At 46.5% G+C, this 14,303-nt stretch overlaps 1 protein-coding gene across 1 annotated transcript in view; it reads right to left on the reverse strand.

Moving 5' to 3' along the window:
- Positions 1-14,303, reverse strand: part of RYR3 (ryanodine receptor 3) — a 338,847-nt gene that overhangs the window by 158,721 nt on the left and 165,823 nt on the right. Inside the window, exons 33-36 of the mRNA XM_045543649.1 lie at positions 8,629-8,715; positions 7,999-8,225; positions 5,765-6,560; positions 3,475-3,675 (exon numbers count right to left, since the gene is read on the reverse strand). Coding sequence (XP_045399605.1) covers positions 3,475-3,675; positions 5,765-6,560; positions 7,999-8,225; positions 8,629-8,715 — 1,311 coding nt within the window. The remainder of the gene's footprint in view (positions 1-3,474; positions 3,676-5,764; positions 6,561-7,998; positions 8,226-8,628; positions 8,716-14,303) is intronic.

Below are 14,303 nucleotides of genomic sequence, written 5' to 3' on the forward strand. Positions count from 1 at the left end.
TTTCGGCGAGCTTTTAATTTTGTCTACAGGGTTTTTGTTTTGTTATGTAAGTTTATGTTTCATAGTCAATTTATCATTCTTTTATGGTTTTGTCTCAGGGATTCTTAACAGTTTTTGTGCCATGGACCCCTCTGACACTGTGGTGAAGCCCATGGATTGCTTCTCAGATTAATATTTTAAATTCATAAAATATATAGGACTACAAAGAGAAACAATCATATTGGAATACAGTTATCAAAATGATAAAAAACAAATCTGTGGTACAGTAACATATGTGCTTCTTTATTAACTCATTAGATTAAAAAAAACACGTAGTGGCAGGTCTCATAGCCACTGTGATCTTAAAGTAGTCGTGATGCATGTAAATGGTATTTCTAGATACTGTAACCACTGTGATGTGATACGAAAAAACGGTGCAATTTCTGTTGGTGCTGAAGTCAGGAACTTGTTTTGCTGCCTGCATTAAAAAGGAAAAGAAATCCTATCAGAGATCAGTGAAATTAAAGCTGTCTTTCATTTCCTACCCAGGTTCCTGGATCTCTGAATTCTTGCCACAGGCCCACGACCTCAGGTTGGTGAACATCTGGAGGGATTAAAGAAATAACTAGAGATAATCTTGTCCATTTTGCTGCCTCAGCCAGGATAACCCAAACTCTGTCTGTTTAGGATTTCTAGGTTGGAAAAATTTACAATCTCTTATTAAGCCATGAACCTCATTTAATGTTTTAGGAAGAACCTTACTCAAAGCTTCTATTGCAAATCATTTTTTTCAAAGTAGGTACTGTTTGTAAGAAAATACCATCCATACATAAAACAGGTTGGAAAAGTCATTTCTGCAGCTGTTCCACGATGTTAAATTATGGTAATTATATCAATAACATATAATGATAGGTTGTTGAGTAAATAAAAATATTACAAGATATGAAGATGTGGTTTCAGAGTCAGAAAACTAATTTCTTTACCAAAAGACTTTTTCTTTGGTGGAATATTGAGGAAGCAGGAGCCTATCTGTCTGCAGGGCATAAAACTGAAAGCTGGAATGAGCTGAATTTTCTGGGCAGGTCATCCCTTTAATGAACTCCCCTTGGAAGTGAAAGCCTGGCTGACCATGCTTGCCTAATTCACCAACACCTGTGAGACTAATCTTAGTTCTACCTTCTTTTATATTTAGCTATATCCCCCAATGTTTTTTTCATCTCTCTGAATATTCTCTGGCTATAGGCTGAAAAAGATCTCTATTTTCTCTTCAAAGGTTGTAGAAGGATATCACCATTTTAAAACTCTAATTCTCCTGTATCCTATTTTCCAAGTGATTCTTTATCACTGTCCTCTGAAACTGATCTAAATCCTCGATGACATTAAATTCTTCCTTATGTTGAGAACTCCATGGGTAGGTACCGTCCAGGAGTGGCTGCTAGGACAGCTGAGGTTAGCAGCAGTTAGTGTCCCTTCTTTCATTTTATTCCTAGACCAGCATTATCAGCATTCCGTGGAAATTTGCTCAAAGTGCAAATGCTTGGGCATTACCCTAGACCTACTGAATTAGAAACTCTAGGAGTGGGACAAGGCAGTCGGTATCACTGATTCTGATGCCTGCTCAAAAACTACGGATCTCATATATTAGGAAAGAATTTCTTGAGTTACAGACTTCTGAAATGAGTCTGAAATGATTGCTCAGAGGACTGTTTAGAGTACTGAAGGAGGAGCAGATGGCAGGCCCTGGGGATGGCAGAAGAGAAAGCGTGGAGGCATGTGGGGAAAGGAAGGGTGAGAGCTAACCTTGTCCTTCTGAGAGCCAGGACCAAGAGCTACATCCACACAGACAGCGTTTCACCCAGTCCCGGCTGAGTGAAAGAGATGCCAGAGAACACGTGGGAACTCACTCACTGGGTCACTGACGGAAGGTCACAGAATATGGCACGAGGCAACTGCAAATACCTCTAACAATAAAACTGATGGTACCGTGCTTAGTATTTATAGAACAGTTACTCTATAACCGCATCATGCTAAGCAATCTAAGTGAGTATCTCATGGGATCCTTGCAAGAACCTTGGGAGGAAGATGCAAACACCATTTAGGTTTTGTAGCTGAAGAAACTGAGGCACAGAGAGGTCATGTGGCCACAATCACACAGCAAAAAATGGGGAGCCAGAATGGGAGCCCTGGTCTGAAGCCAATAGTAACCACATCACCACATCATTCTGCCTTCCCAGTATTCACAAATACATGTGAAAGAAAGAGCTGGCATTTGCCCAGTGAAAGGGGGAACATTCAGATCCACTCCCAGTCTAAAAGGAAGCTTGACAACATTTATAAAACCTTCAAGAGTAATTCTTGCGGAGAACAGCACACTTGTGCATTTGGCATGGTGCAAATGATCTATTCCAGTCAACTTAAAGGGCTTTCTCATTTTGCATCTAACCAAGGAATGATGAGCTTTGCCTGGTCTTTAGCAAGGCCAGTACTCAAGAAAATGTTTGAAACATGAAGATATGTGGTTCACTGGTTCATTTTTAAGCTAATATAAATATCTACATCCTATAAAATAGGTTAGGAAAGTAACTGGATAATGTTGTATAGTGGTACCATCAATATAAAATGGTGGTAATTATACTGACAACCTTCATGGACAGGCTGCTTGTTAAATATATATCAGATCCAAAGATCTAGTTTCAGAGACAGAAAACTAATTTCGTCACTGAAAGATCTGTCCTCTCTTTTGAATACTTAGGAAGCAGTGGTCAACTAGCCAGCAGGGTCTAAGTGAGCTGGTAAGCAGTGGGGAAAAATGGAAACTATTATTCTACAAGATGTCCCTTTCTTACTTAGAAGTTTCTCACCAGGATTTTGATTCTTCTCAAAGAAGCCTTCCCATCTGCATAAGGTTGACCACAAGGTGGGGTGCTGCAAAAAATGAATACAATACAGCACAAAAGACAACTCGCTTACTGAGACCTCTTGTTCAGGCTCCGTGGGCTGAGGAGGCTTTGTGAGAGAGCCGTAGTCACCGGGCAGGGGGGTTTAGACACATTAGATGAGAAAGATCGTGCACCAACTCTCTTAAGTTGGGGCACGTTGACCATATTCTATTGGTCTCTGATAGACAGGTAGTGACTTCTAGAAGGGTTGGTGGATACATTTCTTCTGAGTGGTGGATACTTGCTGAGTGACAAGTGCATCCCAACAGTGATCTGGTGCTTGACCCAGAGGTGTTGGTAGGGGAGGGTGGGGGAAGGAAGGAAGTCCCATGTGCATTTCAGCAAGGGCTATTTTTCCACCCAAGATAATCGGCACATATTCCTCAGCCGTCATTAGCACAGGACTAGGCCTGTCTCCTGATGTTGTTGTGGGGTATTTTAATCTTTCACAGCTCTTGAGGCTGCCCCAGATATCATAAAGGTTTCGTGTGCCCCGCTCTGTAGGCTTCAAGTGCTTCTGCAGAATTTGGATGGAAGCTCTGGAAGGGACTCTCACCTGCTCCTGTGGGGGTGAACGGAACTCCCTGGTCTTCCGAGCGGTCAAGGCTGCAGACATGTTCAGGGCCTGCATGAGCTCATTGTAGCGGAACTTCTGATTTGCCTGCAGCTTGGAGACATAAATGTCACCAAATGCCACAATGGCCTCCACTCGGTGTTGTAGCTCACAGTCACAGAGATAGCTGAGGAGCTCACACATCTGCAAAAGAAGTATACATATATAATAACAGTTCATGTACTTTGGTGAGGCTGCTAGCATACCCATTTTGACAACACTGAGACTTGGACAATTAAAGTAACTTGTCCAGTGTCACACAGTAACCATGGAGCTATTACATGAATCCAAGTCATCCTGAATGCAGAGACTAACTCTTCACTATTAAGGCCAAAGGAACAACTGAAAACTGAGCTCACTAAAGACAGAATAAACCTGCCTGTGGAGAAAGAGAAGAGCATGTCTAAGAAAATGTTTTCCCAGGAAGCTCAGTACAAAAACCAGCATCAAATCATGCCTGTGAGCACTGCCCCCCATCCAGTCCTGGAGGATGAAAATGGAAATGTTTGTTTCCCTTCCCGTCTTTCATTGTTTTTTGGTTGATCTGCACTATTTTTCTGTGACCTGCTCTTTGCACTATTATTACTCATCACTATTATGATTTATACTAAAATGACAACAATGGCCATAACCACCAAGGACTCTTTGGCAGACACTTTGCCAAGCACTTGACATGCTTTACCTCCTTTAATCCTCAGTGTGTTCCTGATATTTTTTAAAAGCGGAAGTTCTATTAACCTGCCTCCGCTTAACCACCTCAAGGGATCAGAGGACGCTCTGCAGCCTGTCTGGGTACAGACAGACGCCAGATGCTGCTGGTGTGTGGGGTGCTCTCACCTAGCAGGACGCTCCGGCCAATGTGCACACCTTCTCCTGCCAGGTGAGCCAGGACCCAAAGCCTATGTCTGCCACACTTGTGATTATAATTACACCATTTAATTAAAAATGATATAGACCAAGGAAATAGGAAAACTAAGTTGAATGACTAAGAAACACTTGTAAAAAGCAAATGTTTTTAAAAGAAAAAGATAAAATGGGATGTAAAACAACTGCAAAAAACAGGGGGAAAGCTTAAAAATCTAGAAGCATTCCACACCCAGGTTGCTTTCCAGTTACCTCTAAATCAAAGTCTACTTTAAAAACTCCCAAACTGGCAATTGTAGATGGTATGTTATAGCTATCATCTATGCAAAGGAAAGGGTTCCACATACCAGTCAGGGAACTCACATTACAAAAAAGATCTTGGCCTTACATCAGAATAGCACATTTTAGCATATTTTAATAAAATGTTTAAGGTATATTTGTAAAATTTGTTATGCTTTTCCCCTATACTCAATGTTTTGATTGGCCATCTACTAAATTCATCGCATTTAGATAAGAGAGTATCTACTGTAGATTGCTTTATTGTAATACATTTTGTGATAAAACATTTTATAAAAATATTTTTAATATTACATTTTATTATATTATTCACATTTTACAAATAATAAAGCTAAGCCTCTGATCAGCTACTGAGCTGGCAAGTTCACATGGCCAGCAAACAGCCAAGGAGCAGAAATTGAAAGCCAGGGATGGCTGAGCCAGGATCACCCCACTGGGACAAACTGTTCTATTCATTTTCATTTCTCTTTTCTCAGGGCCCAGAAGACAAAAGTTCTCATCCTTAGCGCATCGCTGATGCTAACTTACATCTGAAGAGCCTAGGGTTTAGGCAAGTTTCTAGATGCTGCCTCTAAAAGCATGTCTGTCCTCCTTAGCCGGGATGGGGGTCATGTGAATGCTATCCACACAGGTCCACATCAGCTGGGCGGTCAGAGCCCGGCAGGTGACGGGAGCAGGTGAGGGGTGCTATGACCCCATGAGCTGGCTCTTTCATTTTATCCCACAGCCAAAGGCTCCTCCCCATCTCCAGACAGCTGCCTCACAGATGAGCACTTGCATCCCAAAGGGAAAGAGATAAGATCAGGGCAAACCCATCACTGGTACCAGAAAAACAATTCTAAAGCATGTGCCTTATAGACATGGTTAGTATTTTCATTTTGGCTTGGGGAGAATCAGGGAGTGAATTCCATGCCCGAAACGAGCAGCCCCCATACACCCTCTCTCTGAGCATCTCTGCTGCACTTTTGCAGCAGCAGGTAGACGTCAGTGTCCACGGTCCCAGCCTCAAACTGGGCTGCACTTCTCCCTCCCAGCCCTTTCTCAGGGCACGGTCCTTGCTGCCCAGAGTTACCTGCACTTTGACGGACTCTGGTAGGCGGGTCTGCAACAAGCCTCTGACGGGAGCCTCCTTGCTGGCCTTCTCTCCAGCCTCCACTGCCTTCTCCTCCACCTGGGTCACTTCCTCCTTTTCTGTCCCCTCCTCCGTCTCCCCACCGTGCTCCCCAAACACAGAGGGATCTATTAGGAGGAGGATCTGCCGAACGTCGTCATCATCAAACACCCCCATGACCAGCAGGGTTCCAACGAGTTTCAGCACGGGCACAAACTGGAACTCCACGGACCCCCCAACAGGGTCGCGGATGTGGGCCCCGCTGCACTGCACTGCCTCCGTCAGCATGCTCAGTGCCCTCGTCTTGAGGGTCTCCAAGGGGATCTCGGGGCTCTGCTTTTGATGCTCCTCACTGGTCGTGACAAAGCAAGGGGTGGAGAACCGGAACTCTGGCTTGAGGCACGTTCTCAGGCCCACCCCGGGCAGTCCGTGCCTCTTGGACTGGTCTGGGTACAGGCGGATATTCCTGGTCGTGCTGGTAATGGGGATGATGTACTCGTTCTTCATCATCAGCTTCCTCTCCTTAGCATTGGCCAGGTGGATGCTGATGAGTAGGTCATAGAAACCTGACCGAAGGAGGCCAGGGAGGTACTTGTTGTCGATGGCGTAGAAGAGCTGGGAGAGGTCCACGTGGCTGCACAGGGCGTAGGCTACCCGGCTGTTTCCCAGGGCACACAAGGCGCTGTAGAGTCGCAGCGTGTGGTAATGGAACTGCATCAGGTCCTCCTGCTCACAGAGCTCCAGGACATCCACACACCTGAGCACAGGACAGGCAATCAACCACGCCGTGGGGAGAAAGAAGAATGCACGGGAATTCACCCAGCTCCAGAAAGCCAGAGGGGGCAGGAGGACAAAACAGTCTCTGCCACACTTCCCTTTGTGAGTTATCAATCCTCTCTCAGCTTTGGCCCATACCCCAGTTCCTGGTAATCCACCATTTCTAACTATGAGGCTTGCAGAAGCCTGTGAGACTTTAAGACATTGGCTTACCAAATGGGAAAGTCCTCTTCGTTAGAGAAAAATAGGAAACAGGAAAATATTCAGGTACATGACAGTGGTGACTTTGTTGTCTCATTTGTAGGATCAGATGGATCCTCCATTTCCTGAGGTAAAAGCCCCTCAGAAGACGGAGCGGAAACTCCCCATCAGTCTACCATCATCTCTGTAATCTCCAACCTACTGTCATCTGTGGTGCATTCCCTCCCCCAAAAACAAAACACACTTGTGCTCTCGTCCAGAGGGAAACACTTTCCAACCTGAAATCGGTTGGTATAATCCAAGTTACTTTTTCCTCCCTGACTTTAGAGGTCTATTTGCGTGTTGCTCCCTTGTTGGTGTGGGTCCAGGCTTGGGCTCTGATCTCTGTTTACGTTTTCCATTTTGTTTCACTCCTCATCATGGATCTGAGGGCCTTTTGGAACTGGCTTACTTGGTTGGGCTTCTGGTCTTTGCTGCTCCTACCCTGCACTAGCCTGTCCCGCTGCTGCCGGGATCCACTGGGACACCTGGCTGGGAGCTATGCAGGTATCAAACACCTCCACCTTCTTCTCATTACCCACTTTTTTAGTCAAAGGGATCAAGGGATAGTAATAACCACAACAATAAGTTACTTAATTCTTACTATGTACACAAACTGTACATACTAGATTTCATCTGTACCATCTCATTTGTCCCACCAGAAACCCTTTGGGTGGGCATTTCTCTCACTGTGTAATGAGGACACTGAGGTTCAGAGCGTACAAGTGACTCACCCAAGGCCACACAGCCAGAATGTGGTATCACTGGGATTGAACCCAAGCCATAATTCAAGAGTGCCCCTTTACAAGGGGAGACCAGGAGCCTAATTCTTGGTTCTCTAAGTCAAGCTAGGCGTGCCTCATTCTTCCCATTCTTGTCATGAATAATGCATATTTCAGGATCACCACTTGGCTTTGAATTAAAGGCATGGAAATATTCCCTGACCCCAGGCAGCAGGAGCTACAACAAAGGCCCTGTGGCAGGCACACTGTAGTGCATTTCCTGTTGTTTCTGAGTGAATAATGAAAGTGGGAAAGCGAAAGAACAGAAATTGGGGCATTGGGGAAATCAGCAGCCACCCCAGGCCGAGCGGGACCCAGTGAGAGTGCTCCCGGTTCCCTGCTGGCCTTGCCTGGCCCTGCTCCCAGGCCTGCCCGCTCCCCGGTGGGCTCCGGTACCTGTTCTCCTCGGGGATGTGGAGCGCCATCATCTGCAGGGGCTCCAGGCACTGCACCACCCAGCCGTGGCGCTCGCTCACCCGCTCCGTCTCCACCTTCAGGAAGCTGTTGGGCATGCGGCTCCAGAGCACGGGCTGGATGGTCTGCACGTCCAGCCGAGGTGGACACTGCGGTACGGGGTTCTTCTCTTCACTCTTGAATATGGCCGCCGACAGGGGCATCGCATTCTGGGGCAAGGTGGAAGGCATTAGAGGAGAACACACACAGGCTATACGGAGATTCCTCGTGGCTGGGCGCATGGCCCATGGTAACCAATATGGTTAGAGTAAATTAAAGAGAGACAAATGTATTGGGGGGACCACCAAGGGCTTTGCCAGCATTAATTAGGACTTTGAATAATGGGTTATGTGAGCACTAATTCTTTCAGCACCTCAAAGGGTAGGAAAAGGGGAAGATAAGAATGCATGTTCTGTCATCTCAATTTCACAGGCAAGCACAGGGGCCTGTGGGTGGGGGGCACACGAGAAGCGAGAGGGCTTCTCTCGTCTTCTGAGGCCTGGGAGTTTTTCCCCTCATGGTCAGTGCTGCCCCCTCTTGTCATGGCCATTAGATGAGGGGACAGATAAATACCTTCAGCTTTCCCAGTTCAAACTGAAACAAAGAAGTACTTGTAGGCTGCAGGAAGACTGCTGGGAATACTTTGGTATTGGGCTCCACCTGGAAACCAAAACAAATGGAGACGTTTGCCCAGGGCTGTAACATCACAGCTTGACAAGCCATGGGTGTTTTAGTCAACGCCCTCATTCTAGTCCCAGCTGAAAGAGGGCAGCCAGCTGGCTGGTCACTCTCTACTGCTCAGAAATTCTGAGACCTGGTACCTATTAGTGGAGATTGTCATGGCTTCCCCACGGTAAAAGATGTTCTCTCAACTTGGGGCTGAACAATCTCAGGTCCTGTCTCTCTTTCTCTTAGGTACATAGAGCTAGTAGTCTGCTCGAGTGCTCAGGAGGTCACAGGGGAGGAACTAACTCGCCACCAAAGGCAGTATCTGCCCTTGGTCACTGTGCAACGTGGTGACCTTGCTCTTCACAGAGCCTGGAGACATCCCCTCAGGGGCAGCCTTGTCATTTACCACGCCTGCCCTCGGGAGAGGACAACTGGGGGTGGGGTGGTGATTCAGGATTATTTCTGCGGGCAAATCAACACTGGTCAAGCGAGCTCAGGGACATCCTGTGGCAGGGTTTCTCAATCTGGCACTCCCGACAGGTTGGGCTGAGTAGATTTTGTTGTGGGAGTTGTCCCATGCACCACAGGATATTGAGTGGCATCCCTGCCCCCTGCCAACCGCACGTCAGCAACACTCTCCACTCCCACCTCAGTCACCACAACCAGCCAGGTTCCTGACATGGCCAAATGTCCCATGGGGGGGCAAAAACCTTGGTTGAGAATTGCTGTTCTACAGGCCAAGGGTCTTTGCTGGAAAAACAGAGAGAGGTTGTCGAGAGAGGCTGTCTTCAGAGCCTGTCCACTCCTCAAACCTCTGCTTCTCCCTGGCTTCCTCTGGACTTCTCTCCACCCCTTCTCATGCTTTATGATTCCAGTCCTTAAATTAAAGGGTTCGGGATTCAATGATTGTCCTCCAGCTGCTGCTTAGATGAGACACGTGGATTTATTGACTTACGACATCAGGGGCTCTACATACTATTTGCTCACTTTGATGGAGGAACACCGTACTACAAAGCTTATTTACAAACCTTATTTCAGGCATAGCCAGGGCAGTTTCCAAGGGAAAGTCACCACGGACCACAGAAGAAGACTTAAGTCTACTCACTCAGGGAGACTTTAATTCCACCAACTGAAGCCCTTTGTTTTGAAGCAAACGCAGACACTAGGAAATTCTTGCAACTCTCCCCACTTACAAATGAGGGTATGGTGGGTGTGTTGGACATACCCCTCAGGTGACCGTATTGTATAATCTCCTGCCCTAGAACTGGTGTCCTGTTTTTAGCAAACAGAATATGGCAAAAGTGAAGGGCCTGTCATTCCCTTGATTAGGTCACAGGATATAAAACTCTATCTCAGCAGACAGGAGAGGAAGACTCTCCAGCTGGTCTTGGAGAAGCAAGCTGCTGAGTTGTGCCTGGGAGAGGGCCACGTGACAAGTGATTGGGGGGGGGGGGGGCAGGGGCTGGAGGGACTGAGGGTGGCCCCTGGCTGCGGCCAGCATGAAAACAGGGCATGTGTTCTACAAATGTAAGCAACTGAATTCTGCCAACAACGACATGGGAGCTCGGAAGATGATCCTCAGCTCTAGAAAAGAAAGCAACCTTGCTGACACCTTGACTGCAGCCCTGTGAGCCCCTGTTACATTGCGCCCAGACTCCTGACCCACAGAAACCGTGGGATGATGGATGTATGTTATTGTAAGTCCCTAAATTTGTGGTAATTTTTATGTGGCAATAAGAAAATAAATACAGGGAGTTTTCCTTTTGTTAGAGTATTTGTTTAGGCTTCCCTTAAAAAATGAACTTCCTCAATGAATTTAGACATAAGATTTATAAAAAACATAAAAAACACATTTTTATGGCTGTGAGTGATTTAGAAGCTTACACGATTCAGTACTATCATTTTCTTATGATGAAACAGGCCAGATGAGGGAACCCCCAGACTTTCTCCCTCTACGTGGTTGTTCTAGTACATGACAGTGGGCTCATATTTCAGGTAAAAGCATTTGGTTTGTACCAGATGTTTCAAATAGTCATGGAAGATATGAAGAGATAAATGCCAGTATAGCTAAAATGTAGGGGTAGACTGCTAGAACTGCCTGGCTATGCCTGAAATAAGCTTTGTAAAAGGACGTTCAACCAATAATTATTTAGTAGCTGTTATATACCTGCTTTGAGCCAGACTCTGGGTTTACAGCAGTGAGAGACACAAATAGGAAATTCTGATTTGATGCTGTTCTGACTTTGGCAACAAGGCAGGAACTGTACCTGGGCTGGCCCCAAGATTTCTCACATATCCAATATGTGACATCTAGAACAACCCGCAGCCCTCAAGTCATTGCAGCCTTAAGAAAGCAGAGCTCTGGACCAGCAGGAAGCCCATGAGTCTGCGCTATTGGGAGAGAGAAATGCATTCAGCCAAAGGCTTCCTATGCTGAACAAAATCACACCAGTACACAGGACCGTCAGAACTGGCTCCTGCAAATTTTATAAGCTGCCCAGCCAAACTCAGGCCTCCCTGCAGAGAGTAGGTGCTCTGAAAGCATTTAGGATTCTCCGGGATAGGTTTATTTCCATCATGGAGAGTATACTCCCACCATTATGAACAATGGAAATTTCTCTACAATCGCTAAAATAAGAAGAAAACTCAAGTGTGGGCTCAGGAGGGTGCACATGAGGATAAAAACAGCAATTGGTGGTGTGGTAAGCAGAATTCTAGAAGGCCCTCAGGGCCCCATGTTACTCCTGTGATCATATTATATTACATGGCAAAGGGTATTCTGTAAACAAAAGTAAGGCTACTAACCAGTTGACCTTAAGATAGGGAGACCTTGTGGGTCTTCTCTAATTGCATGAGTTCTTTAAAAGCAGGAGTTTTCCTGCCTGGGGCAGAAGGGAAAATCAGAGAGCTCTGAAGCCTGAGAAAAACTGGATGTGCCCTCGTTGGCTTTGAAGCGGAGGGGCCACATGAAAAGGAAGGTGGGTACCCTCTGTGAGCTGAGAGTGGTCCTGGCTGGCTGCCAGCAAGGCAGCGGGGGCCTCAGAGCCGAAGACCCACAATCCCAAAGAACTAGATACTGCCAACAACTCACATGAGCTCAGAAATAGAGTCTTCCCAGAGCCTCAACATAAGAGCCCAGCTCAGTCCGAGTGGATACCCTGATTTTGGCCTTGTGAGAACCTGAGCACCCAAGTCAAGCTGCAGAACGGTGAGATAATAAACATAAGTTGTTTTAAGCTGCTAATTTTGTGGTAATGTGCTAGACAGCAATAAAAAACAAATATAAGTGATTTCCCAGCCAAGTGAGTCAGTCTGATGACACATACTTAGCGAGCACTTGCCAGGTGCCAGGTACTGCTCCGTGCACAGGGGAGGCAGCAATGAACCTGAGATGGCTCTGCCCTCAGCGAGCTTACCTTCCGCAGGAGGAGCTTACAGTCTAACAGAATGAGCAGCCAGCCCAGACGCAGAGCTGTCGTGATGTGCCACCGACTTTCTCCCATTGGTATTTAAAGTACCTTTGGGCTGTGTGCGGTGGCCCACGCCTGTAATCCTAGCACTCTGGGAGGCCGAGGCTGGAGGATTGCTCGAGGTCAGGAGTTCAAGACCAGCCTGAGCAAGAGCGAGACCCCACCTCTATATAAATAGAAAGAAATTAGCCAAACAACTAAAAATAGAAAAAATTAGCCAGGCATGGTGGCGCATGCCTGTAGTCCCAGCTACTCGGGAGGCTGAGGCAGGAGGATCGCTTGAGCCCAGGAGTTTGAGGTTGCTGTGAGCTAGACTGACGCCACAGCACTCTAGCCCAGGCAACAGAGTGAGAATTTGTCTTAAAAATAAATAAATAAATAAATAAATAAAAATAAAGTACCTTTGACCACTGGCTGATCTATTTTGTCCTTGCAATAACAGACATTCTATTTCTAATCATGTGTGAAGGTCAGGGCATAGGAAGTGGCCTGAATTGAAAGCTATCGCCTCTTGTAAATCCGAATTTCACAGCTGGCTCTGTCCTCGGAGCGGTGTGGCTGGAGCGGCAATCACTGAGGAGTAGCTCTTAAATGTAGATTTTATTTCTCATTTCTCCACTGATTACATTAAGTGGGACAGAAAAAAGTGTTCAAATTGCATAGCACTATTTAATGGGGAGGTCTAGAAACATTGTTTGAGAGAATCCTTCTCTCATTATTTTGGTTACTGGTCCTTTTTGAATCGAAGGCTGGTGTATAAACATTGCCGGCCTGTTCTTCTTGAAAAATTGAAAAATGAAAACGGCTACAACTGCAGAATAACAATGATCCCACTGCTGGGGACCGGATGCACGGCTGGACCTCTTACTGTCTTGTCTGGAACGAGAAGGGGGCTGGCTGGGGGTGAGCCTCCCGCGGGCCCCTGGACAGAGCCCTGACACTCTCCCATTTCCAGCAACCTGCCCCAGAGCAGGAGTCAGGCCTGGGATTGCCAAGCAGACTCATCAGGGTCTATGGAGTGGAGAAAGGAGCAGGAGGTGGGTGCCAGAACCCAGCTCAAAGATGACAACTGACCAGCCCAATGTCTCCCAGGAATGACTGTGAGGTGGGATAAAACTGCTACAGTGTCCCTCCTCTTGGTTGTAACATCTCAACATCATGGGCCCTTCCCTGAGGCAGCAAAGTCACTGCTGCAGCAAATACCATTTTTTAAAACATTAATCATTTTTTTTTATACTTCCAAAGACCAGCTAGCCTTAAAAGTTATTAGATGCTTTAGAGTTCTCTGCAGCTCAGGGAGGACCCTTCAGTTAAACTCATTTCAAAAGTTAATGGGAAAAAGCTAATGGATTCTGAAGGACAGAATGTATATAAAACATTTCTCAGGGGACTGGGGGGTGGGGGAGGTGGAATCATGAGAAAGTGCTGGAAGAATACCACTTTAGTTTCTGTCTCAAAGCCTGGCTTCGCAAACGCCTCTGTCTGGAAACGGCTGGTGGGGCTGCAGCTGCAGGACCCAGCCTGCCAAGTGGCGCTGATGGCTCCACTTTCTCCCAGGAGGGGCACAGGGGACAGAGAGCGTCATGCACAGCAGAGAAGGGTAGCTGCCTTGAAGCCAGCAGGCTGTTCCCAGACTCCGGAAGCATTTGGTCCAGCTGTTCTTGGTCAATGAACATTTCAGATTTGAGGCGGCTGTTCTGTCTGCTCCGCACCTGACCCCATCTCTCCAGCTGTAGGCCAGGCAACCACTGCCAAAGGCTTTGCAGCCTGGATGCTGTAACCCGGGGTGGCTGACCAGTCAGGGGTTTTACCCATTTACATAGTAGCAGGAGGTTTTTAATCTGCTGTAGTTAGCCAAGCTGGTGACCCTGGAAGACTCTTAGATGTTTTAAACACTGAATGTCACTCTCCTGCTCAGAAACCTTCAATGCCTCCCCATTTCCTATTTATACTTCTTTATCATTCCAGATAAATTTCTCACCACTAACCATAAGAACCCCATGCTATCCTGTTCATTGATCCTCAAACACACCATATGCTTCCCTATCTCCACAATGCTTCTTGTGTCATTCATTCAACCTAGAACATTCTGCTCCGTCTACCTGAAAA

Source organism: Lemur catta, chromosome 1, assembly GCF_020740605.2.
Source record: "Lemur catta isolate mLemCat1 chromosome 1, mLemCat1.pri, whole genome shotgun sequence".
In the NCBI taxonomy this organism is placed as follows: Eukaryota; Metazoa; Chordata; class Mammalia; order Primates; family Lemuridae; genus Lemur; species Lemur catta.